At 37.9% G+C, this 26,518-nt stretch overlaps 1 protein-coding gene across 4 annotated transcripts in view; it reads right to left on the reverse strand.

The window, feature by feature from the left end:
- WDFY3 (WD repeat and FYVE domain containing 3) overlaps positions 1 to 26,518 on the reverse strand; it is a 292,238-nt gene that overhangs the window by 80,278 nt on the left and 185,442 nt on the right. For 3 of the 4 annotated variants that reach the window (XM_054029392.1, XM_054029391.1, XM_054029389.1), the window contains 9 exons: positions 22,589 to 22,700; positions 21,974 to 22,164; positions 18,756 to 18,908; positions 14,448 to 14,521; positions 14,187 to 14,348; positions 12,548 to 12,642; positions 10,727 to 10,847; positions 8,887 to 9,104; positions 787 to 1,022 (listed from right to left, as the gene is read on the reverse strand). In XM_054029392.1, coding sequence (XP_053885367.1) covers positions 787 to 1,022; positions 8,887 to 9,104; positions 10,727 to 10,847; positions 12,548 to 12,642; positions 14,187 to 14,348; positions 14,448 to 14,521; positions 18,756 to 18,908; positions 21,974 to 22,164; positions 22,589 to 22,700 — 1,362 coding nt within the window. The remainder of the gene's footprint in view (positions 1 to 786; positions 1,023 to 8,886; positions 9,105 to 10,726; positions 10,848 to 12,547; positions 12,643 to 14,186; positions 14,349 to 14,447; positions 14,522 to 18,755; positions 18,909 to 21,973; positions 22,165 to 22,588; positions 22,701 to 26,518) is intronic. The other variant, XM_054029390.1, reaches the window with a different exon arrangement.

Genomic DNA, 26,518 nt, shown 5'->3' on the forward strand with positions numbered 1-26,518 from the left:
AGGACTGTTCAGCTTGGAAAAGAGATGACTAAGGGGAGATAAGATAGAGGTCTATAAAACTATGAATGGTGTGGAGAAAGTGAATAAGGAAGCATTATTTATCCCCTCACATAACATAAGAACCAGGGATCACACAATGAAATGAATAGGCAGTAGGTTTAAAACAAACAAAAAAAAGTACTTCACACACACAGTCAACCTGTGGAATTCATTGCCAGGGGATGTTGTGAAGGCCAAAAGTGTAACTGGGTTTTCTACATAAAGTTAGATGCCTTTTTAGAAAAAAGATTTTAATTTTTTTAAACCTTTTCCTACTAAAAACACAGTATGTAACCCCAGGAAAACACTTTTCTAGAAATAAAGCAATGTTTTCTGAACAGAGTTTCCAAAGCCATAGTCAATTACATCATCCCTTTGACCCCGTTCCCACAACTGTCTTTGCAGGCAGGCCCTTAGTGCCAAAATAGAGCCCATGTCGTCATACAGGCACCAGAGTCAGTTCATATTGATCTGAACACAGAATCTGGGACTCAAGTTGCTATTTCTTATAAAATTCCCCCCCAATATATATATATATATTTTTTACAAGAAATCTATTCAGTACATAATAGCAGCAGCTATGACAAGTTTTTGTCATATGTCAGTGCAATTCATCACAATTTGAATCCCAAACGTCTAAATATAAAGCTGATAAATTAACTACAGAATCAATTTGGGGGCAATTAATCCATTATTCTCTTTGGTGTTACACAGAATTATATTGATATCTTTCTAGATAATCCCTACCTGGCAACCCTGATTACATCGGCTGCTGCTGACAGGTGCACTGACCTGCAGGTTTTCAGGCAGCTCAGTGACTGGCTGCTGCAGGAAAAGTGCCATGAGGAGGAAATAGAGTGCAGGTACATTAGTATGCTTAGGGAGAAATGACTGAAGAACCGGAAAGCCTGGAAAATGACAAGCATCCCGGTTAATTTCCCTGACAGTTGATCTGCCGCCAGCACTCCTGCCAACATTGAACCCTAAGAGAAAGGGAAATAAAAAAGCCAAGTGTTAACATGCAAATTACCGGTTTATAACATCACTTTTTAGTAAATTATTCAAATACAGAAGGGAGCACTTTAGAAGTGAACAATAGTAACAATGAATTTACACATATACACCACATTCATATTAACACCAACTTGCTACGTTTTTCAATTATTAAATCAATGTCAAAAACTTAGTCGTAAAATCCTCACAGTATCAGATGGATGTTCTAGTACAAGTTTCTCAGTAAACACAGGAATTGTAATGCTACTTCAAATGGTCCACCTAGACTCTGAGAACAGCCAGTAATGACTCTTCAGAGGAAGGTTTAAAACTCCTATAAAGGACACCATATAATTACATCCCAGTGGCGAGAGTTTAACCGTAACCCCAAGTAGTTGGCTTATGTTGCAAAGCGTGAGTCTGACTGCCAGTGTGAGTGAATGGAATTTAAAGCATTTTTCCAGATATTTCATATATGACTAATTTTAATTTTTACTAATTAAGTCAACTTGGCACGAAGGATTAAAATACTCTTAATTTACCTTTATTTCCTACCAGAAAATGGAGCCAGAGTTAAGTAAAAGCTACTGGAAGCCACAAGAGGCAATTTACATTGCACCTTTAATACCAATTCCTCCCAGCTCCAAAAAACGTTCAGTGATTGGGAAAAGTACTGAATGGACAGCACTGGTAAATAATGTACTCTGAAGAAGGGTACCAATATAACAAACAACAGTGAGATGCTAGTTCAGTTTTCATGACTACTCGGATACTTTGGCCTTTCTGCTGACATTATCATCAGCAAGCCCAGTTAGCTACAAATATAATTTGCGTTGTAAACTTTTGTTCACTAGAAACAAACTCATTTTACATAGTCTATCAAAGAGCCATCAAATGGTAATGAAATGTTTACTACTAACTCATGTGAAATTCACAAACGTGACCCTTTAAGTAAATAGTTTCATATCTTATTTCATTAGGAATCTTTGAATTTTTTTTTATTAAAAAAAATTGTAGACATATTCAGACAAGATAATCAGATACATCACTACCATTAGTTTTAAAAGTTTTGGACCAGCAACAATTTTAAATATCTCTATATCTGGGTCTGGCCGGGTACCAACTTTGATATAATTTAAAACAAAACAAAACAAAACAAAAAAAGCCCCTCAATTTCTTTTTAAGTTTGGTCTCTATTTGTGATGTCCTCAGAACTTCTGACTGAATGAAAACTTTTTACTATATAGTTGGCTTTCTACTGTATTTACAGTGAATACTAAATGAACAACAATTGTCAAGACTCTAAAGCATCAACAGTTCTGAAACCCTAAAAAAAGAAATGCAAATACAAATTTTGTCTATCATTCATATATTAGAAATACAACAAATTATGATTAAAGATTACCCAAACAAATGGTATGACATGAATGCTAACAAAAATGCTCTCTCACAACAGTTTCAGATAAATTCTATTTTTCATAATTTTCTCCTACTTAATTAATCTTTTATTAATAATTGAAAGTTTAATTATATTTTTCCAGTTTACTACCCTGAGGGAAATGTTATGGGAAATAACTGTAAACAAAGACTTAATAGTTCCTTAATAGGAATAGCAATGTAGTATAAAATGGTTTTACAGAGAGGAATGACAGGGGGTTTTAAATTTCGCTGAGAAGTACAAAATATATATTCCATCTTGTAGCTAGAAGAAAAAGCACTATAAAGAAAAATAAAAAAAAAACCCAAAGTATGCTTTCAATAAAACTTTATACCTTTCTTTATTCAAAAAATGAGGATAAGTTCTTTAGTGCAGAATGAGACATTTTACTATATAGTGAAATGACTTCAGATGTAGAAGTGGTTACTTTAGCAGACAAACATAAAAGGTATTGCCTACAACTCTGTTAGGACTGACAAAGTAAGGGCCTGATCCCAAACCCATTAAAGCTAGTGGAAAGATTCCAATTTCAATTCAACGTGCTTTGCATCAGACCCTAAACTGGGAAGTCATTTGAGAAATTCATTCTTCATCAGGTTGGGAGAAAGAGCCATATTGGATAGAATATATACTTGGCAGGGTACCAATTCAGACTTCAAAATTACGTGCAGACACACATCAGATAAGACAGATATACATCTTTTGGTAGAGATACAGAGTATGTCTCTACTTCAAGCTGCACATGAGATTCCCAACTTAAGGAGAAATACTTGTGGTAGCTCTGATTGAGCTACCGGGGTAAACACTGAGTGTAGTGACAGCAGCGCAAGCAGTGGGATGGTCTAGCCGCCCTGAGTATTTACCTGACCAACACCCTAGGTACGTATTTGAGGCTGTGATTCACAACTCCTGCTCAAGGTAGAGACATACCTATAGACTTGCCTTCTTTGGGGAGGAGGAGAAGCAGAGTGGGGGGAAAAATAGTTTTTGTCCTTTTTGCTTCATTATAAAAGGTCTGAAAGATTTTTGTTAACCACATATAATATTGATTTTTACATTAGAAATGCAGGTCTTGTCTAACCTGGAAAATTCTATGACTAAAGAACTAGTGAATAAAGACATCATTAGTCAAGAGACTGAACGATGAGCAACAGAGAGAAAGGGATTTTTTCATCAGCCTGTTTAAAAAACTGTTTGTTTCGTTAACTCCTACTTAACCTAATGTCTAACGAGCTTTTTGTGTTTTTGTTAAAGATTCAACATCCCCACCCCTTTAATGAAGAAGCAACAGGGGCAAAACCCCGATTATTTGAAAATCCCTTCCAAGTCACCTCTTCAGAACACTGCCCAGATTATGAGAAGACATTCCATACGTTGAAAACTAAACAAAACAAAAGATGACAGCAAGACAGCTATGGAATTGGAACCACGCCACTTCTCAGTTTCTCTTTTATCCCACATGACTTTGGTCACTCATGGCCTGATGCCAAGATTGATTCTTTAATGCTTGCCTTGTTTATTAACCCCCGTCAGTTATTGCAATAAAAAGATGATCTATAACTTGCCTTTGTTCAATTTCTGACTGCTACTGTAATTCAAAATATGATGGAAAAGTCCTATAGTCCTATGTACATGTTTATGGTACAGCATTCAGACAATTATATCATGATAACTTCAAAGGAAAACTGCAGTGAAATATTAAGTAGTTCCCAATCATTAGAACTACTACAAAACTAGCTAGTATTCAGTCCTACAAAGGGATCTGGGCAGGTGAACCTTTACAGCCTCATGGAATCCTATTATCTTCAATGGGATTCCATGAGGACACAAAAGATCTATACCTTAACAGATTTCCTCTGCAAGACTGAACCCAAAATTACTAGTAACTATTTATTTTTAATGCCCGGTATATAAAAAAATAATAATAATGAGAAACAACAGTGATCTCCCAATCCAAACTCTCAAAAGCACTTCCCCCCCTCATTCAAATCTCTCCTAAAACCCATCTTTCCACAATGCTCATAAGTGAGTTCATAATAAATAGTTAAAATTATAAAAACAGCTTTTCTCTTTCCTGCATTTCCCTGGGTATCCTGTCTTCTCTGTGTGTCTAAGATTTTAAGCTCTTTAGGGCAGATTTTTTTTATCTCTGTGTATTGTACAGTTCCTAAGACATTGACAGCATTAAACAAACAATATTAAAGCAGGAGGCAGCCATATTTTCAGAAAGAGAATATGGATCAAAGGCAGGAAGATCAGAGCCAGGAAGATTTGGGCCAAAAATTGTTTTTAATCTGTGTAATAGACCTTATTTTATATTTTTAGTTGATACTTAATGTAGAAATGGCTCTAAGGCATGAAATTCAGATCCAGATGCAAGCTTTCCCCAAGTATGGAGGTGCTCAAATGCAAAGTTCCAATCCGAGGCTACCTAAAATTCACAGATGGAGTTTGTGTCATTCCTCATTCGATAGAAGAATTTTGAATATGCATATGACCTACAAGTTCACATTAGTATTATTAGGCTGAGTACAGTTCAGTCCAGAATAAAAGAGGAGTGATTCATATCCTCTTTCATAAAATTCAAACTCTAAAGAGTTTAACTGGTCTGTCAAAGATGAAGTTGCACAAGTCAGACTTACTTTCAACATGTATAAAGAATATGCCATCTACATACTAAAAGAAAAAAAAACTATTTAAAACAAAAAGCTTGTGTTCATATTCTGTGTGCATGACTGCCCTTGTGAGACTTGTACACAACAATGAACTAGGCTTAAAACTTGCAACGTTCGCATACCAGATGCAGTAAACCTAATGTACTCTCATTACTTGAAAGCCACACTGTATATTCCATCTAAATTTTAACTCATTCTCCAAGTTATTCTTTGCAATAGGTCTTATTTTCACAGATTAATTTTTTCTTTGCGCTTTTTACCTGCCATCATTGCTGAACAGAGGCTCACAGATAAAGACTGTAACCTTCACTTAGTTATGTTATAGGGGATCTGCTGGTAACCAGTCTTCTATGCAGGGGTGCTGAAAATCTGTATAGTGGGGGTGCTGAGAGCCACTGAACAAAACTGTAAACCCTGTATATGATGAAAACCACTTCAAGCCAGGGGATGCATCAGCACCCCCAGCACCTGTGCTTCCATGTCAACCATCTGTAAATCAAATGTGTCTACACTACCACTTACGTCAGTATAATTTATGTCACTTAGAGGTGTGAATAAGCCAGCCCCAGAGCAACGTAAGTTACACCGACCTAAGCGGTGGACAGCGCTATATTGGCGGGAGAGCTTCCGCCAACATAGCTTCCGCCGCTCGTTGGGGGGTGGATTAATTAAGTCAACAGGAGAGGTCTCTCCCATCAGCTTAAAGTGGCTACACTAAAGAGCCTACAGTGGCACACTATACAGTGTAGCCATAACATTAGTTTTTAAGGGCAGTACTTAAACTCATGAGATTTAAGTTTTACCCCAGATTTTGCACAAATAGACCAGCTGTTCTCTATGTTACTACAGACCATACAACCAGTCTGAAAATGTATGCATCTGTCCACTAGGGATGAGTCACCTTGATAAGCAGGCAAGTCATCTTGTATACATCTTGTTGCAAAAAAAGCAAACATGATTCTGGGATGCATTAACAGGTGTGTTGTGAGCAAGACACGAGAAGTCATTCTTCCGCTCTACTCTGCTCTGGTTAGGCCTCAGCTGGAGTATTGTGTCCAGTTCTGGGCGCCGCATTTTAAAAAAGATGTGGAGAAACTGGAAAGGGTCCAAAGAAGAGCAACAAGAATGATTAAAGGTCTTGAGAACATGACCTATGAAGGAAGGCTGAAAGAATTGGGTTTGTTTAGTTTGGAAAAGAGAAGACTGAGAGGGGACATGATAGCAGTTTTCAGGTATATAAAAGGGTGTCATAAGGAGGAGGAAGAGAACTTGTTCACCTTAGCCTCTAAGGATAGAACCAGAAACAATGGGTTTAAACTGCAGCAAGGGAGGTCTAGATTGGACATTAGGAAAAAGTTCCTAACTGTCAGGGTGGTTAAACACTGGAACAAATTGCCTAGGGAGGTTGTGGAATCTCCGTCTCTGGAGATATTTAAGAGTAGGTTAGATAAATGTCTATTAGGGATGGTCTAGGCAGTATTTGGTCCTGCCATGCGGGCAGGGGACTGGACTCGATGACCTCTCGAGGTCCCTTCCAGTCCTATAATCTATGAATCTATATCTACCCAGTCATCTTGTGCTCTTCCTCTTACTTACATATATAGATATACATAACACTTCATGAAGTATGCTTATGTGCCGAAGGAAGAACAGAAAAAGGCATCTCCAGTAAGTTGATGCTGAATACTTCCCTAATGAGAAGAGAGTTTTGTCACAATCTCCCTTTTTGACAGGAAGGAGAAAGGGGCAAACCTCCTATCTGAGTACTCAGGAAGGAAGGAAAGAAGAAAGAACACTAGCCTCTTCACTATAGAATAAAAACAGATAACTACAGGGCATAATTCAGAACTGCAGAAATTTTTCCTTGACACACTCTCTTGTGGGAATGGTAATACTTCATAAGACTTGTTAACGCCAAAGCTTCCCATGTAAAATTCCATATTGCTGGACTGGGCAAATGGTATGCATACTACTATCTGACTGTCAATTGTAATTTTGTACATCTGTTCTAGACTGTGCTTTATGAAAACTCTCTCTCACCCAGTGGGCCAAATCCTAAAATACTCACGGTGTAAGTTAACCCCACTGACTTCACAACGGAAAAACTGTGACTGAGTCAGAGGATGGCACTAAATAGTCGTCAGTTGTACTGATTTTAATATTTTGAACTGAGACTTAGTCACAAACTTATTACTAAAACTTCTCTCTGAGGAAGTCACCATTTCTAGTAACTTGAAAACCAGGCAGATTAGTTAAACATTGTTATGTATTTACCAGCATACTATGTAATAACCAGACACTTTTAGAAGGGTTATATAACAGTTGCTTGAGAAAAACAGAATGAAGGTTTTTAATCTGCTCAATGAAATGATTGAAGAATTATCTTGTGTTTTTGATATAATTACATCAGACAAAGGCATATTGCTTTTCATTTGTTGATTGCCAAGTGCTTTGCACAAGTCAGGTGAACTTTATCAACTGTATTTTATGCACGAAGTAATAGACAAGTTTCAGTGACTTACTCAAGGTCACACAGTGATTTAATTACAAAGTCTGAAATTCAATTTCAGTTGTGTGATTCCCAGCCTCATAAGTAGAACATGCTATCCCCTGAAGGGATGCCACTAAGGATCCCATTGCAAAATCAGTTCAACTGCCATTGACTTCAAAGGGAGCAGAGTTAGACCAACACTGTGCTTTTGAAAATCCCACTCTTAAATTAAATTGTAAGACAACATTACTCTTTTCCCCTGAAGAAATCATAAGCAGAACATAGGCATGTAACTTTTTCTTTTCATCTTGATTCAAAACCACTTTAAGTTAAACGCGTTAAGCTTGTCCACCTGCAAAAGTTGCACTTGTTTATACTTAAATAAGTTTTCAAACAGATTTAATGAAGTGATGCAAACCCGTGTGGACACACATAGTCTGATTGAAGAATGAGCTAAGAATTAAACCTGTTCTTAATTAACTTAAGCTAAACCAAAACAAGCCTCATTTGAACCAAAATATGATTGTCCATACAGCCTTTCACTCTAGTTCTACTAAATCCGTTTCAAAACACACCTTAAGTTAAACCAGTGCAATTTTCTCATCCACACAAGCCTAAAGCTGGCCTTTGTCCTCCTCCTCAGCTGAGATGATTTACACTGTACAGCTAGCACTGTTTACCTGTAAAGAATCACATTTGTAATGAAAGGAAACGCTATATGCTGGCATTCAAGCTGAAATTCCCCCAAAAGCAGAAGGCCAGCAAAACAACACAAACAGTGCAGTAGCACTAGGTGGAGGGCAATAATCAGATAGGACATCCTCTGCTGTACACAGCATCCACCTAGAGAGAGTTGGTGTTGGCCATTGTGGGCAAGCTGGAGATGTTCAAAATTGATCCAGTGGCCCACAAACTGTACAAAATCTAGTTATTTAGGCATTGTGCAGGGAGGTGAGGGGGCAATTTCACTCTAAGAGAAAATTGTATTGAAACTTGCATTATGATGTGGCCATACCACTTAAGAGTAGTAAAAATATCACCCTTTCTCTTAAGAAAACCAAAATTCAGTAGCCTAAACAAATAATGGGAAGGAGCAACCAAGACAACCAACACAACAAACCTTTTAATACTGAAACTATTTGATAACACTACGTATTATAAGATTAATTTTGTAATAGTAACATACAATTCTTAGACGATAAAAATATCAAAAGACACATCCTTAAATCATCATAATTGAAAGCTCATACCTAGCACAGTGCCAATCTTATTTGTCAACACAGAATCTGTCTGATCAAGCCAGCCTCCACCGCTGAGGCCTTCTTTAAACTTGATGAGTATAGGCTGATTACTTAGCAGGACCACAAGAATTCTCATGGCTGCAGTAACTGTGGTAGAGTGCAGATGTTCTTCCATAAACATCATAATCCAATCAAAACCCAGGGTCCTGACCAGTTCTTCAGATGCCCTAATGAAAAAAGGTAAAATATTTAAAAGATTTCCTATAATGGACAGCCTGGCAAGAATCAAAGCTTCAATGTCAAACACAGAGAAGAACATCAGAGAAAATTAAAATCAGTCAAAGCATGGACCGGTTTCTCAGGTGAGTGCTACCTGGTACAGAAGAAGGAATGGCCAATCAGATGTCTTTAGCAGTAACTACTAGAGTTGTCAGTATTTGGTTCAATGGAATGGGAGGATTGAGAATATAGTCATAGTCATCGGGACTATTACAATTGGCTTTGAGATTACTCTAAAAACTGATGTGAAACTGGGGGCTAAACAGGAAATTTATGTCTACAAATTACAACTTCTAGATAATATAACTGTTTCTTATGCGAGTCATTTACAGGTTATAAAGTTATACAGATGTTATTCAAAAAACTGGAAAACATCAAATCTTTGTGCCATGCACAGGCAGAAGGAAAGCGTTAAGCAGAAACTTTAGAAAAAATGTAGAATATATCATTTACAAATTTGGCATGTACTAAATTGTTGAATTCCCAGATTATGGTTGAGCTTTAAGATTTATTGCCTAAAAGCTATGGCAGAATTTGAATATGCTAAGTAATCCACAAAAATACATCAAGCTGGCTTGGTGCAGCCACTCAATGCAGTGATTGTTAGAATCCTTTAAAACAGAAGATCCAAACTCGACACAAAGGGTACAAGACCCTTTTCGCACTCCTTTATGGATCTGTTGTTTCATGAACTGTAAATCGATTGGGCTTAACCTGAAATTTTAAATATATTTTAATGTTTTAGGATTAATGAAGTTACTGAGAATCTTTCTATACAGGGATTATTTGATAATTAAATTTTTAGTTTTCTGGAATTTGATTGCCCTTCTCGCTGTGACCGTGGATGGCTTGTTTTTTTATATTTCCTTGATCATTGTATATGAAGTTGTTATATAAAAGTTATAAATAAAGAATTAAGGAGAGCATTAGGAAATCCCAAACCTGGTTTTGTGTATATTAAGAGTAAAAAAACAACAACCACCCAACAACAGCAAAGTCACACAATTGAACACCACCTCCCTCCCCACCTCCACCTTTAAAAATGAACGGATGGAATCACTGCAATTGTTATTTCATGAAATAAAATGCAAAAAACTTCTCTCTCTCTTAGGGAGAGTCCACATAATTCTTCTCTGGTGCAGCTCCATCCTGTGGTAGCAATAACAGTGGACTTTGTCGCTCAGACAGGGTGCAGGTGTTTTTACCATCATACTGTCTAAACAATTAGAGGATGATTTGGAGGATGCAGAGCAAAGTTAGATGAGACAGTAGTAAAAAACACTGTCCACTGTTGCTACCATACGTGGGAATACATGGTTGAAGAATTACATATCTGATTTTTTCTAGTGTAGCCAAAGCCAAATCCTGCTTTCAGTGACACCAGTGTATATTATGAATAATTTCACTTAATTTCATGGAGTTCGTTTGGATTTATACTAGTATAAATCACAGTATAACTAGTGACCCAGAGTGTGGCTCCCCAGACTTTCTCCCCCTTTACCTGATATCATAAATCAAACCCACTGTTACAGTCATCTCCTTTTCCATCAGATGAGTTATTTGTACTTACTGCAAGTTAACACTTGTCTTTTCTTTAGACGTGTATACAAGTTTGAGAAGGATATCTAAAAGTCTGTTCCGCAGAAGAATAAGATTAGCAGAAGCAAGGCCTCCAAAATCATCCTCTGTTCCTAAACATAAAATACAGGAATTAAGTGAAATATGAAGCAGATAGCTTTAAACAAGCGCAGTTGAAAATAATAAAACCAGACATTAAATGCAGGGTGAACAATAGAAAAAAACAAAATACAGTCAGTTTGGATATATAGAATCATAGGACTGGAAGGGACCTTGAGAGCTCATCTATTCAGTCCTTTGCACTCATGGCAGGACTAAGTATTATCTAGATCATCCCTGATAGGTGTTTGTCTAACCAAAAATCTCCAATGATGGAGATTCCACAAACTCCCTAGGCGATTTATTCCAGTGTTTTACCACCCTGACAATTGGGAAGTTTTTCCTAAAAGTTCAACCTAAACTGCCCTTGCTGCAATTTAAGTCCATTGCTTCTTGTCCTATCATCAGAAGTTAAGGAGAATAATTTCTCTCCCTCCTCCGTGTAACAACCTTTTATGCATTTGAAAACTTATGTCCCCTCTTAGTCTTTCTTTCTACAGTACCTTCCTTCACTTCAGCTTGTGAACCTATGTGTGCATACAGACGAAAATCAGGCTTTTCCTGCAGAAGGTAAAAACATGTTTTGAGGGAAGTTTAAAAAAAAAAAAAAAAAAGACGGTGGGTGCATAGATGTCCCGAGATAGGTGTTTGCAGAAAAAAGAAGAGTGGGAACGATCTACTGCAAACAGGTGTTTCTCAGACATTTTGTTTGAATGGACCAAACCTTAATAATCGACCTTAGAATCCACTTGTTTACCGATTCATATCCCAAATCACTTCCCAACTCATTGAATTGTGTAATATCCCTGTGACAGCTACAGCAAACACTTACTTGAAAAATAATGCTAAAGGAAGATATTTCCATATTTACTTCTCTTTTAATACAATTTAGTAGCTGGAAACAAGGAAGAGAAACATGCCCAGTAACATCTCACACAATACATAAAGGATTCCTGTAATGCTAAACAAAGGATCTCCATAGATACTAAAGGCAAATTCCTTTAAATAAGGGGAAAGAAAACCAAAATTCAGAGATAGAAGTACAATACATATTCTTTAATACCTCCTCAATTGAACAATCACTACTACAATTGTACTGTTTTTAATTGCAGCTTTTAATTATAGTTACTAATGATGGATCAATAAGATCTTGGAACTTTCAGGACAGGAGGAAGTTTAAGATGCCAAGACGATACAGTGGCTTCATTTTCCTGCTTCAACCTTGTGACAGGAGTTTCACTGGAATTTTTTATGTCTGTAGCTTTAATAAAAAATGTTTTAAAAGTACCTAACAAAGTGTTCAATTGCAGAGGAGACATGGGCAATTATTTTTTCTGCTTGAAAAAAACCAGACCATACTAATTGATGCTTTCACTTCCTTTTACTGAGTGAAAGAGATGCCACATTTGGAGGACAGATGGCACCAGTCATCCATCTCTCATTTAAGAGGTGGAGATGCCCAACTGTTTTTGAAGAAGTGAGTGGGAGGAAGTAGAAAGAAAATATAGTGTTAAGTGAAGGAAAACAAAATGAGAGCAGATACAAACAGGTTTTATTTTTGCACTGCTTGCTTTGCACACAACATTTAAAACTAAGCTGGAGCCAGTATACTAGAATTAAAATGTAGAGATCATCATCAATAACAACTTAAGAGCATTTAAGCACACAGAGTGTGTCCCAGATGATTATTTCTCAAGCACTGGAAGCTACTTACCAGTTTCAAGCTTTTCTTCATTGTTTATCTCCATGACTACAAACTTCTCACAGACTGCAAATGTAGGCAAAGTGGAAGAGATGACCTGTCCAAACCTTTATGGATAGAGAATTACAATGTGTATTTCTATGACAGATGGACTTCAATCTGTCAATAATTCACATCTAATAGAACAAAAATACTAGAAAGATGAAAGTATACCAAAAATGTTAATCCCATCACTTGTAAAGACAAAGTTTGCCTCAATCTAACATTGTTGGTCAACTGATATGCAAACCAGAATGCAGTCACTTTGACCCATTCAGATAGCTAATGTACTTACTAGGTAAAATAATTGAAAATGCTAGGTTTTGAGAGAGGAAATTTGGAAATACCTCCAGATCCAGACCAAAGGAATGTTAGAAGGTATAGGGGACAATCATTGCTCAGAGACTATAATATGTTCCCCAAGATGGTATACCTTATCAAACATTACTCTTTAAAATGATAATGAAATCTTAACTGGCATGGGTGATAGGATAATGAATGATCTCACCCCCACAGGCATAAAAAATAGCCAAACACAAAATGTGATCTCAGAAAGGGGGAAGAATGACAGCTCCTAGGAGGGAAGAGACTGTCTTAGTAACAGGACACCTAAGGAAAGGGACAAAGTAAGATATTGCATATATCACTGTAACGAATCCAAGATGTACAGTACCCCCTATCTTAACTCTTACAGAGTTACATATACCATTTATTTCATTTTAAGCTTATTTTGTCTCTCTTTATTCTTGTTTTGATGACAAGTCACTGTGGGAAAAGTCACCACCTACCCTGGAGCTCTTAATTGTGGCAACACTTTAGGAAATGCCACCGAGGTTCTGGCTGCTGTACAGGGAAAGCCAGTGGCCATGAGGAGTGGTAGGAACAAGGAACCAAATGTTACAACTTATTCATTTAGTATTAAAATTAAAGCTATACCCTATAGTACCCGTGTACATTCTGTCCTGCATAGTAAAAATGGAGCCAGGCAAGATGTTTGATCCTATTCAAATCTTTGGGTTTACTGGTTTTGCTCAAGAAGCAAAAAAAGCCAAAAAAACTAACCAGCCTCCCTGTTGCAAAATACTCACAACACTGCAAATTTCTACCCATATGCAATATCATAACATACAAGTGGCAAACTTAATCTTATCAGAGAATTTTACCTGTTAGCTAGAAGTAAGTCTCTCAGATAAGAGTGATAAATGTTGGCAAATGCTGCATTTTAACAGTGAGCAGTATGACAACTCTATGGGTTCTGAAACAACGCCTCAATTTAAGTAGAAATGACACAGACTTAACAATATCCAAGGAAGTTTCATACTCTCTCATAGTAGCTGTGGAATTAGAACACTGTGTTCCTCCATTACTGCCCTACATTCTGGAAAACATTTTAAGGTGTATCAGTATTCAGTCATTTCTGTTCTGACTTGGATTTAAGATGCAAGTCAATGCGCTGGCTTTAAACTATTTTCTATGTTTGGTTTTGCCATTTCTACTGGAACTATTCCATACAAAAACTCTTTACTTTAGTCACCCTAGAAGAATTACTATCAGCAGGTTTCTTGCAAGAGCACCAGTATCTTTAAAATAAATCAGTAAACGTTTGTGCTACCTGAGCAGGTCACTGCTGCTGGGGAAGCCCTGAAGCAAAAAGCTCAGTACATTACTAATTGCAGCAATAGTGGGCTGGGACAAAGACATATCTCGAAGAGTCAGCAACAGTTTGGGGATTAGCTGGAACTCCCTCATTAATTTAGCATTCTTTGAGGCTTCACTGAAAGAGAGAAAAGATTTAATAAAAATGAGAACATCTGTGTATTTGTGTAATTTGTTATCCCATAGGCCTTATTATGAAGCCAGTTTCAACTAATACCTGGACTCTGTGAGAAGTTCAATGAAGTGCTCAAATAACGAAAGATGAAGCTCATATGGTGCATGAAGCCAGACCTGAAATACAGAATACACAATGGTACATTCTGTATACAAATCTATATTCTTGGTTAAGTTAAACAAAAAGTTAATATCCTATTTAATATACCAAGAGATAGACAAGCCCCGGCTTACTGCTTTATAAAAAAAAAAGATGTACAAAAGACTACAGAAGAACACAGGGCACCAAAAGTTCTCTCTCTGTGTATAGTAAAATGGGAGTTAAGTTTAATACCATCAGAGTTTATGATATTAAACTTATTAGTTTTCGAGTTGCTCTCAGAGTCTTTCATGAAAAAGAAAGCAGAGATCACCCAAACTGAACAGTTTAATGGAGAACAAGATCTTTGACACCACAGCTGTTACTTTGTTGAATATATTATCTCTGTGAAACCAGTGAACGGCAGGATCTTCAACAAAATAAGATCATCAAACTAATAAGTATTCTTTGTGAAAGGAGATATTGCTCTGCTGAAGATCCTACTCTATGTTAATCTGTTCAGCTGGCTCAAGACATCTCTGCTGAATCAGCAGAATAACGCTTGTTGAAAAAAATTTTGAACAAACTTTTTTTGGTTAAAAATTACTTTTTTCAAAAAACAATACAATGTTGAAAAAAGCAAATTGGTTTTCTGGAAAATAAAGGCAATTTGACAAAAAAAATTTCAAACAACTCTATTGTTGCTTTGATTCAGAAGTGGAGGTCTGAGATATAGGTAGTTTGATCTGTTCACATCTTTGCTTTTTTGGATTTAGGTTAGATATAATATAAACAACAACATTAACAGGCACACAATACTTGTGTGTATTAGCATATTTTAAACAAGCAAAAATTGGCACAAACTCATTTTTCTTTTCTGTAGATCACCTGTGAAAGGTTGAAGTCAAAGGATCAACTTTACATTTCCTGGCTACATATTCATAACCTTAATATATGTACGCATGATAATACACCTTGGTGGATTTTCAAAGCACGTCACTGGCACTAAAACAGAGCTGTAAGAATTCCATGAAAGTTAATTAAAAGGAAATGCTACAGGAACAAATAGGCTCAATTTCCACACATGGTCTCCTTAATAGAATGTCCCCAAATGTGTATTTAGACACCTAAATTGACACATAGGGATGAAAACTGGGCACTTCCGTGCCTTAAGAGCTGATTTGAGCAAAATAGAATATCCTATTAGGGAGTTAACATTTGAAAATAGGGATTCACAATTAAAAAAATAGCAAAGTACTACAGAAATAAGATTGTTAACTCAGCTTGTGTTTTGCATAGGTAAAAAGCAGAGAGAACTCAACAATGCGCGATGAGAGTCCTGTGTATTATCTTAAGAACATAAGAATGGCCCTGCTGGGCCAGACCAAAGGTCCATCTAGCCCAGTATCCTGTCTTCTGACAGAGGCCAGTGCCAGGTGTCCCAGAGGGAATGAACAGAACAGGTAATCAGCAAGTGATCCATCCCCTGTCACTCATTCCCAGCTTCTGGAAAACAGAGGCTAGGGACACCATTCCTGTCCATCCTGACTAATAGCCTCCATGAATTTATCTAGTTCTTTTTTGAACCCTGTTATGGTCTTGGCCTTCGCAACATCCTCTGGAAAGGAGTTCCGCAGGTTGACTGTAAATTGTGTGAAGAAATACTTCCTTTTATTTGTTTTAAACTTGCTGCCTATTAATTTCATTTGGTGACCCCTAGTTCTTGTGTTATGATTTTAGAGACCTCAATCATATCTCCCCTTAGCTGTCTCTTTTCCAAGCTGAAAAGTCCCAGTCTTATTAATCTCTCCTCATATGGAAGCTGTTTCATACCCCTAATCATTTTTGTTGTCCTTTTCTGTACCTTTTCCAATTCCATTATATCTTTTTTGAAATGGGGTGACCACATCTGCACATAGTATTCAAGATATGTGCGTACCATGGATTTATATAGAGGCAACATGATATTTTCTGTCCTATTATCTATCCCTTTCTTAATTATTCCCAGCATTCTGTCACTTTTTTGACTGCCACTGCACACTGAGTGGATGTTTTCAGAGAACTATCCACCAATGACTCCAAGATCTCTTTCTTGAGTGGTAACAGCTAATTTAGACCCCATCATTTTATATGTATAGTTGGGATTACGCTTTCCAATGTGCATTACTTTGCATTTATCAACATTACATTTCATCTGCCATTTTTTTACCCAGTCACCCAGTTTTGAGAGATCCTTTTGTAGCTCTTTGCAGTCTGCCTGGGTCTTAACTATCTTTAGTAATTTTGTATCATCTGCAAATTTTGCCACCTCACTGTTTACCCCTTTTTTCAGATCATTTCTGAATATGTTGAATAGGACTGGTCCCAGAACAGACCCCTGAGGGACACCACTATTTACCTCTCTCCATTCTGAAAACTGACCATTTATACCTACCCTTTGTTTCCTATCTTTTAACCAGTTACCAATCCATGAAAGCACCTTCCTTTTATCCTGTGGCACCTTACTTTGTGTAAGAGCCTTTGGTGAGGGACCTTGTCAAAGGCTTTCTGAAAATCTCAGTTCACTATATCCACTGGATCCCCGTGGTCCACATGCTTGTTGACCCCCTCAAAGAATTCTAGTAGTTTGGTGATGCATGATTTCCCATTACGAAAACCATGTTGACTCTTCCTCAACAAATTACGTTTACCTATATGTCTGACAATATTTTTCTTTATTATAGTTTCAACCAGTTTGCCCAGTGCTGAAGTCAGCCTTACAGGCCTGTAATTGCTGGGATAACCTCTGGAGCCCTTTTTAAAAATGGGTGTCACATTAGCTATCCTCCAGTCATCTGGTACAGAAGCTGATGTAAATTGTAGGTTACAGACTACAGTTAGTAGTTCTGCATTTTCATATTTGAGTTCCTTCAGAACTCTTAGGTGAATACCATCTGGTCCTGGAGACTTACTGCTGTTTAATTTATCAATTTGTTCCAAAACATCCTCTAATGATACTTCAATCTGGGACAGTTCCTCAGATCTGTCACCTAAAAAGAATGTTTCAGGTTTGGGAATCTCCCTCACATCCTCAACCGTGAAGACCAAAGCAAAGAATTAATTTAGTTTCTCCGCAATGGCCTTATCATCCTTGAGTGCTCCTTTAGCACCTCGATCGTCCAGTGGCCCCACTGGTTGTTTAGCAGGCTTCCTGCTTCTGATGTACTTAAAAAAAATTTGCTATTAGTTTTTGAGTCTTTGGCTAACTGTTCCTCAAATTCTTTTTTCGCCTTCCTAATTGTATTTTTACACTTCATTTGCCAATGTCTATGCACCTTTCTATTTTCCTCACTAAGATTTAACTTCCACTTTTTAAAGGATACCTTTTTGCCACTGACTGCTTCTTTTACTTTATTGTTTAGCCAGGGTGGCTCTTTTTTGGTTCTCTTACTATGTTTTTTAATTTGGGGTATACATTTAAGTTGAGCCTCTCTTACAGTGTCTTTAAAAAGTTTCCACGCAGCTTGCAGAGATTTCACTTTTGGCGCTGTACCCTTTAATTTCTGTTTAACTAACCCTCTCATTTTTGTGTAGTTCCCCTTTCTGAAATTAAATGCTACAGTATTGGGCCGCTGTGGTGTTTTTTCTGCCATAAGGATATTAAATTTAATTACTGGTATATTATGGTCACTATTACCAAGAAGTCCAGCTATATTCATCTTGGGTAACATCTTATGTAAAATGCTTTGCTATTCTTCACACAATAGCATAAAATAGGAAGAGAATAACAGCATGTAACTCTGGATTACTTTTATTGGTTTAAAACTGCAAGCTTAGGGTTCTTTTTGTAGGCCATGCATATGGAACTTTAATGGGGATCTGATACACAGATTCGGACATGCTGTACTGGAATTTTACCCCATTGTTATTTTCAACATATCTTTTGTATCTCAATATATTTACTACATAAAAACATACAGGTTAGCAGAAACTGCTGTTCAACTGCTAACTGCAATCCTCATCCTCTTCTACAATGAAAAGGTATATCTTTTGTATCCAGTAATAATTTTATTAGCAGTGAAGCAATTGCAGCAGGAAGATTACCATGAGAATTACACTATGGTAGATCAGAGGCTATCCATAGTTTGTCCGCTGTCCTGAACTATGTATAAAGTATAATATTCTCACAATAATCACCTTCTCTGTTATGATTTATTGCCAAGGTATTATATTAGCACCTGAATCATTAACCATCCAAATAACATTTCTAGTTGTCAGGGATGCTATACGTACTTCAAAATCACATAGCAGATCCTGGAAGGCAGTTGAATTTGGAATAATGGAGGTTTCATGCCCACTATCCACAGTTCCCACCAAGGAAAAGGTCAAATGTAGTATATGGCTGTTCAAAAGGGAGCGTTTCTTCTTTAGCAACATTGCCAATAACTGGGGAAAAAAATTAGCAGCACATGAACATTCTTTCTACATTATTGTTCCGGACAATAATCCATATTACAAATATTTTGCAGACAAAAAATATGAATCTTATCAAAGCACAATGGAACCAGCAAACGTGGACACAGTAAATCCACTTTAAGAAAACGGAGCTTTTATAAAATGTAGGACCAATAAACTTCCTTTAACCTTGTAAGCTTGAAGGGTGTGATGAAAAAGCAGGAAGATGGAATTAGGATCAACTGGAAAAAGGCAAGAATGTTGAGCTGGGAGGGATATCTCCCTGCTCCTAAACTATCTAATATTCTTTGCCACTGGCTGGGGCACACATCTAGCGCTGCACTGAATTTGCACTGCTGTAATAAGTACCATATCAGACAAAAGGATTATCCAAAAACATTGACTCAATATGGCAAGTGAAAGGCCGTTTAATGGCCAAAGCAAGGGGGGCTTTTCAAATCTGAAGTCTGACAATTAGGAAGGGAATATCAGGGGATTCAAAGGCAAGTTACAGAAGTGCTTTATATCCAAAATCTGAACAGTGCTAAATTCTAACTTTTAGTGACCCTAATCTAGTAATTCCATAAAACTGATCATATGCTTTTTTTGTGGTCCTAGGATTGCCATTAAAAAAAAAAAAAAGTATCCATGAATTATGGTTCTTTATTAATCCCCAGCAAAACACTAGGTCAGAACACCAATAGACACTATTTATATCCTAGAAGTTTTTAAAAACATAATGGCAGATTTGATGATTATTATGTAATCAATGGCTCTAAAACCTTGATATTCTGGATGTGGTGCCCAGTGAGCAGAAATGGTCTATTGAGCTGGATTGTATTAAATATGCAAGATTTATTACAATATTTGAAAGCAAACTAGAAAGTACAATACTGAAACAGCAGTCTTTTCTCTTGGGGCATTCTTTTGGAAAAAGGCGACCCTAAAAAAGTGTTAAAATAATGTTAAATGTCTTTTTTAAACCCATCAAAACTGAAGATAGCTTGAATGAAGACTCTCACTCAGCCCTCAACTCAGCAATTGAGGCTAAGTATTGACAGGGTCTTATGTGATCAAATAGATTCTATCTGAACAACAGGACACAATTATTTGACGATGGGGCGAATGCCTTAATAAAATATCTGGGAATTATTTCTAATTCAATAACACCCAAGGACTTCAATGATGACTTTGAAATGGTCTGGTACACAGTACTATGACATCCTAGCACAAGCTGCCATCTTGTGCTCCAGAACTTGCAGTTACTATAAGGCAAGCAACTATCTCTTCTTCAAGTGCTGTTCCCTATGCATATTCCACTGTGGGTGATTGACAAGCAGTACTCAAATACGAAGGGGGGGGAGGGGAGGCAAGATTGTAGACGGCAGAGCTGAACAAAGGACTGCTGTTCCAAAAGATGCACTAGTAGAGGAATCCTGTACAATGGCGTAGTGTTTCACAAACATGTGGACTGAGCTCCACATAGCTGCCTTACAAATATCAAGTAAAGGCACCTCGTGAAGCAACACCACAGATGTTGCTTGCCTTCTTGTGGAATGAGCTCTGACCCCATAAGAAAGAGGAAAACTAGACAGCTGACAGAGCAAAATCCAGCCCAAGATTATTTCAAGATTCTTTAAGAGGATACAGCTTGACCCGTGACCCTTTCTGCTGTGTCAACAAACAGTCTATGGGACTTTCTGATTGTTTTTGTTCTCTGCAGGTAAGAGGCTAAGGCTCACCCAACGTCGAATGAATGGAGCCTCCTATCTTCTGAGGATGTGAGAGGTTTTGGGAAGAACACAGGTAAGGAGATAGTCTGGTTCAGGTGAAACTCAGACTACTTCGGGGGGTGAATTTAGGGTGTAAACATAATGAAACCTTGTCTTTATGGAATACAGTGTAAGGAGAATCCATCATCAGCACCCCAAGCTCACCAACCCTCTTGGCTGAAGTGATGGCTACGATGAATGCGACCTTCATGGATAGGAGAGACACGGAGGAAGAAGCTAATGGTTCAAAAGGAGGCTAAGTGAGTACTGAGAGAACAAGGTTCAAGTCTCATTAAGAAGTAGGCTTTTTTATAGGCAGAAATTTACTGATTAGGCCTTTCCAGAATCTGCTATTCAGAGGGTGTGCGAAGATCTAATAGCACTATGAAAGCACATGGTATACACTGATTGCTGCCAAGGGGACCCATAAGGAATTGACAGATAAACCTGCTGTCTTCAAGGAAAGAATATAGTCCAGAATGAGAAGAATATCTGTGGTTTCTGGAAAAGTGCACCCAAAAAGAGAAACACTTGTACTTGGTTAGGTAGCAATTCCTAGTGGAATCCTTCCATTAGAAAGGATATTCTGTACAGCTTGAGAACATGATTGCTCTAAGGACAATCCCCATCTTAAAAACAGGCTCAGATGTAGTAGCCATGGGTTGGGATGCCTGATCTTGCTATTCCTGAGTCAGTAGATTGGGAAACATAAAATTTGAAGCAGGAGTGGAAATGGAGGGAAGGCATTGTTCCAATGATCTGACCATGGAAGAAGTAGAGCATCATCCTGCGAGTGGTGACCCAGCACTCTTCTGGAACAGAGTATGTTGCACTTACTGTTTGTTTGGGAGGTGAACAGATCCCTGGTGGGGGAACCCCATAGATTGAAAATATTATTCACTACAGAGTTGTGAAACTCCCACTCATGATCAACTGCAAAGTGTCTGCTGAGAGAGTCTGCTAGCACATTATGATTTCACTATGGTGCTCATGGACTGTCACATTGGCAAGTACACAGTTTGAAGCCACATTTGTAGACAATGAAGGGGGAGTGCTACAAACTCTTGGCAAGTAAGCTCTTAGCATGATGGAATTTAAGGATGCCCCAATGAAGTCCAAGTCCTTATTTATATTATTCAACTGATAGTAAGGCAACCTTAAAAACAGCAATTGATACTAAATATAATAAATAAAAAGCAATTTTTAAGTGCATTGAAATGTAAGAGTGCCAAGTTACACAGAAATTCAATCTACCTGGTTTACTACGTCTAACTTCTTACATACCTGATAACCTTTGATTCTTTCCATTTCTTTGCTGGCTAATGGGTTGCTCTTTACGACACACACCAAGGCCTTCACAGCTGCATATAGTCCTTCTACATCTGATGCCATGGCTACCAAACCCAGAATAGCAGCGGCTCCACCAATGTATTGTAATGTAGTGGCAACAGGCTTCGGGACAAATGTTCTTACTCCTAAGCATAAAGTGGTAAAAATAAAATTATTAAAAACCTACCTCATTTTTTGTACACGAATCATAAAAAGTACAAGACAGACATATTTTACTATCAGTTTAATTAAAACAAAAATAAAGTTGATGAATTCTATTAAGCCCATAAAAAGGAAGAGGAAGAATTATGTTTAAGTTATTTAATTGGCTTAATGAAAGCATAGGTATTGTGGAAAGTCATTGTGATGTTTACATTTTTAAAATGGCAGAAATTAAACAAACAAAACACATTAATAAAATAAATGACATGATTAATACAATAAAATAATGTAGACAATCTTTATTTGATGGATACTTAATCATATCCACCTTCTAGACCTTTGTTCTTGTATACTGTAAATCAAAAATATTTAATGCAGTAAACACACATTAACATCAAATTATCTCACCCAAATATCCTATCAGAGCTGCTCCAATGGTGCGTGCAGGTCCATTCAGATGTCCTGCTGAGTTGTGCAGTAGCTTCACTGGTGTGGCATTCTCATGAGAAGAAACAGCCAGCTGAATAAAATACCATGAAAGAGAGTGATTGAGCCAGAAGATTTGTGCTGTTGAAAATGATGTTGTGTCTCTACAACAGTATCCTGCAACATTCCAGGCAAACCTTAGGGAATTAAGTTAAACCTTCTTGAATTATGTTTAATATCTTTGAGGGCCCATTGTATTGAAAATGAAAATGTTTGTATACTATTGTGGGATTGTATGGAACTCCTTTAGGAGCAGGAAGGATTGATGCAATCTCTGGGAGATATTAGTTATTTTAAAGGATTTTTGGGATACCATGTGTGAACTGCATTTCCTAGGAAATAGTTAGGAATGAGGGGAGTGCAACTGATCTACTTCAAAATCCACCCTTTTGAAGCCATGCCCTGAGGGGAAAAAAAAAACAACCCTATTGTTTACTGATTATCTGCTCCTGGAAACTCCAGATCAAGCACTCCTGAACTGTATAAAGATTGGACTCTTATCCTCTGATCCCACTGAGGATTACCTAAAGAAACTACACCATCTGCTAAAAAAACTCCCTGACAAAGCACAGGAACAAATCTGTACAGACACATGCCTAGAACCCCGACCAGGGGTATTCTATTTGCTACCCAAGATCCATAAACCTGGGTATCCTGGACGCCCCATCATCTCAGGCATTGGCACCCTAACATCAGGCTTGTCTGGTTATGTAGACTCTCTCCTCAGACCCTATGCTACCAGCACTCCCAGCTATCTTCGAGACACCACTGACTTCCTGAGGAAACTACAGTCCATCGGTGATCTTCCAGAAAACACCATCCTGGCCACTATGGACGTAGAAGCCCTCTACACCAATATTCCACACAAAGATGGACTACAAGCTATCAGGAACAGTATCCCTGATAATGTCACAGCTAACCTGGTGGCTGAACTTTGTGATTTTGTCCTCACCCACAACTATTTCACATTTGGGGACAATATATACCTTCAAGTCAGCGGCACTGCTATGGGTACCCGCATGGCCCCACAATATGCCAACATTTTTATGGCTGACTTAGAACAACGCTTCCTTAGCTCTCGTCCCCTAACGCCCCTACTCTACTTGCGCTACATTGATGACATCTTCATCATCTGGACCCATGGAAAAGAAGCCCTTGAGGAATTTCACCATGATTTCAATAATTTCCATCCCACCATCAACCTCAGCCTAGATCAATCCACACAAGCGGTCCATTTCCTGGACACTACTGTGCTAATAAGCGATGGTCACATAAATACCACCCTATACCGGAAACCTACTGACCGCTACACTTACCTACATGCCTCCAGCTTCCATCCAGGACACACCACACGATCCATTGTCTACAGCCAAGCTCTAAGATATAACCGCATTTGCTCCAATCCCTCGGATAGAGACAAGCACCTACAAGATCTCTATCAAGCATTCTTAAAACTACAATACCCATCTGCTGAAGTGAAAAAACAGATTGACAGAGCCAGACGAGTACCCAGAAGTCACCTCCTACAAGACAGGCCCAACAAAGAAAATAACAGAACACCACTAGCTGTCACCTTCAGCCCCCAACTAAAACCTCTCCAGCGCATCATCAGAGATCTACAACCTATCCTGAAAGATGATCCTTTACTCTCACAGATCTTGGGAGACAGACCTGTCCTCGCTTACAGACAACCCCCCAACCTAAAGCAAATACTCACCAGCAACCACACATCACTGAACAAAACCACTAACCCAGGAACCTATCCTTGTAACAAACCCCGATGCCAACTCTGTCCACATATCTATTCAAGTGACATCATCATAGGACCTAATCACATCAGCCATACCATCAGGGGCTCGTTCACCTGCACATCTACCAATGTGATATATGCCATCATGTGCCAGCAATGCCCCTCTGCCATGTACATTGGCCAAACCGGACAGTCTCTACGCAAAAGAATTAATGGACACAAATCTGACATCAGGAATCAAAATACTCAAAAACCAGGTGGGAGAACACTTTAACCTGTCTGGTCATTCAGTGACAGACCTGCGGGTGGCTATATTACAACAGAAAAACTTCAAAAACAGACTCCAACGAGAGACTGCTGAGCTGGAATTCATATGCAAACTAGACACAATCAACTCCGGTTTGAATAAGGACTGGGAATGGCTGAGCCATTCCCAACATTGAATCTATCTCCCCTTGTAAGTATTCTCACACTTCTTATCAAACTGTCTGTACTGGGCTATCTTGATTATCACTTCAAAAGTTTTTTTTCTCTTAATTAATTGGCCTCTCAGAGTTGGTAAGACAACTCCCACCTGTTTATGCTCTCTGTATGTGTGTATATATATCTCCTCAATATATGTTCCATTCTATATGCATCCGAAGAAGTGGGCTGTAGTCCACGAAAGCTTATGCTCTAATAAATTTGTTAGTCTCTAAGGTGCCACAAGTACTCCTGTTCTTTTTAAAGATTGGACTACTAACTTTTCGTGTGTGCTAGTTCACAGCTGAAACTGTTCTGAACTTGTGAAACATAACGGACCCTTTTGTGGGGGTCTGAAGGACTCCCCTGCCAGAGCCCACATTGGAGACACTGGGAGGTGGGGGGAAAGAATCTCTGGTAAATTTATTAGCAAGTATGTAGGTAAGTATTTATTGTTTTTAATACATTTTCTTTGTACTGTTTATACCCTAAGAATAAATATGTTTGCATAGGAAGTGCTGTGTGATACTTTATAACTGTGGTCAATTACACTGTGTACCATCCCTGAAAGGAGAAGCAAGCAGGCCTGTTTACATACATGGTCTTTTGCTGTGAAGCCAGGGAACCGTGCAGCCTGGAAATGTTACAGTCAGAAGAGACACACACACAGGTAGAAAGGCAACGGCTGGGGACTTGGACCCTAAGAGTGGGTGCCCTTCCTGGATTACCAAGGGGCAATACAGGTGCAACTGCCCTGAACTGCGACAGATATGACAATTTTTCCTCTCTCTCTCTCATGGTAAAGAATGGAGAAGGTTTAAAAATAAAATTAACTTTCAAATAACCCAAAGAGGCCACTAAGATAACTTATCACAGAAGTTGGACAAGCCCTAGGATTTCCACTGACCCTAATTTCTATGAAACAAATTACAACACTTAGAAATGGTGATCCCATAAGTAATCAATTCAGTGACAGGTTAAAAAAAAATTAAATTAGCTAAGAACATCATTTGTTAGACTGATTATCAGTTTCACAAATCAGAGTAAAAATTAGAGACATAATATTGCTCCAAGTAAAGGAAATTAGTCAAAACGGCAGTTGTCCCTATGACATTAATTTAGAACCTTCAAACATTTATGGACATGAGGGTTAGTGGAACACTACACATTTGCACATTCAGAAGATCGGGACATTAGTAATGTTTACTTCTATTACTATCAACTTTCTTGTTCTACACTATGGCCTTAAATATTTTCATTGGGAATTACAATGAGCATCTGCAATAAAGGGAAAAAAGGAATAAAACTGTCATTAGTAATTCTAATGGAGAGGATCATCTAAGAGCATCATCCCATAAAATGTTGCAATGCAGTTTAAAAAGCTTACCTAAGAGAAAAATGAACACAGAGAACATTTTTAGTAAGTAGGACCCAGATCCACAAAGGTATATAGACACCTAACTTCCACAGATTTCAATGGAAATTAGGAGCCTAAATACCTTTGTGAATTTGGGCATAGGTGATGGCTATCACAGCAGCGTAGAGCCCAAATGTCAGACAGAATTAAAAACAAAAATTAACAGTGAAAATATATAGAATTATAAGTCTGAGATCATTTTTAACCTAGCAAATTTCTGAAG

This window comes from Malaclemys terrapin, chromosome 5 (assembly GCF_027887155.1).
Source record: "Malaclemys terrapin pileata isolate rMalTer1 chromosome 5, rMalTer1.hap1, whole genome shotgun sequence".
In the NCBI taxonomy this organism is placed as follows: domain Eukaryota; kingdom Metazoa; phylum Chordata; order Testudines; family Emydidae; genus Malaclemys; species Malaclemys terrapin.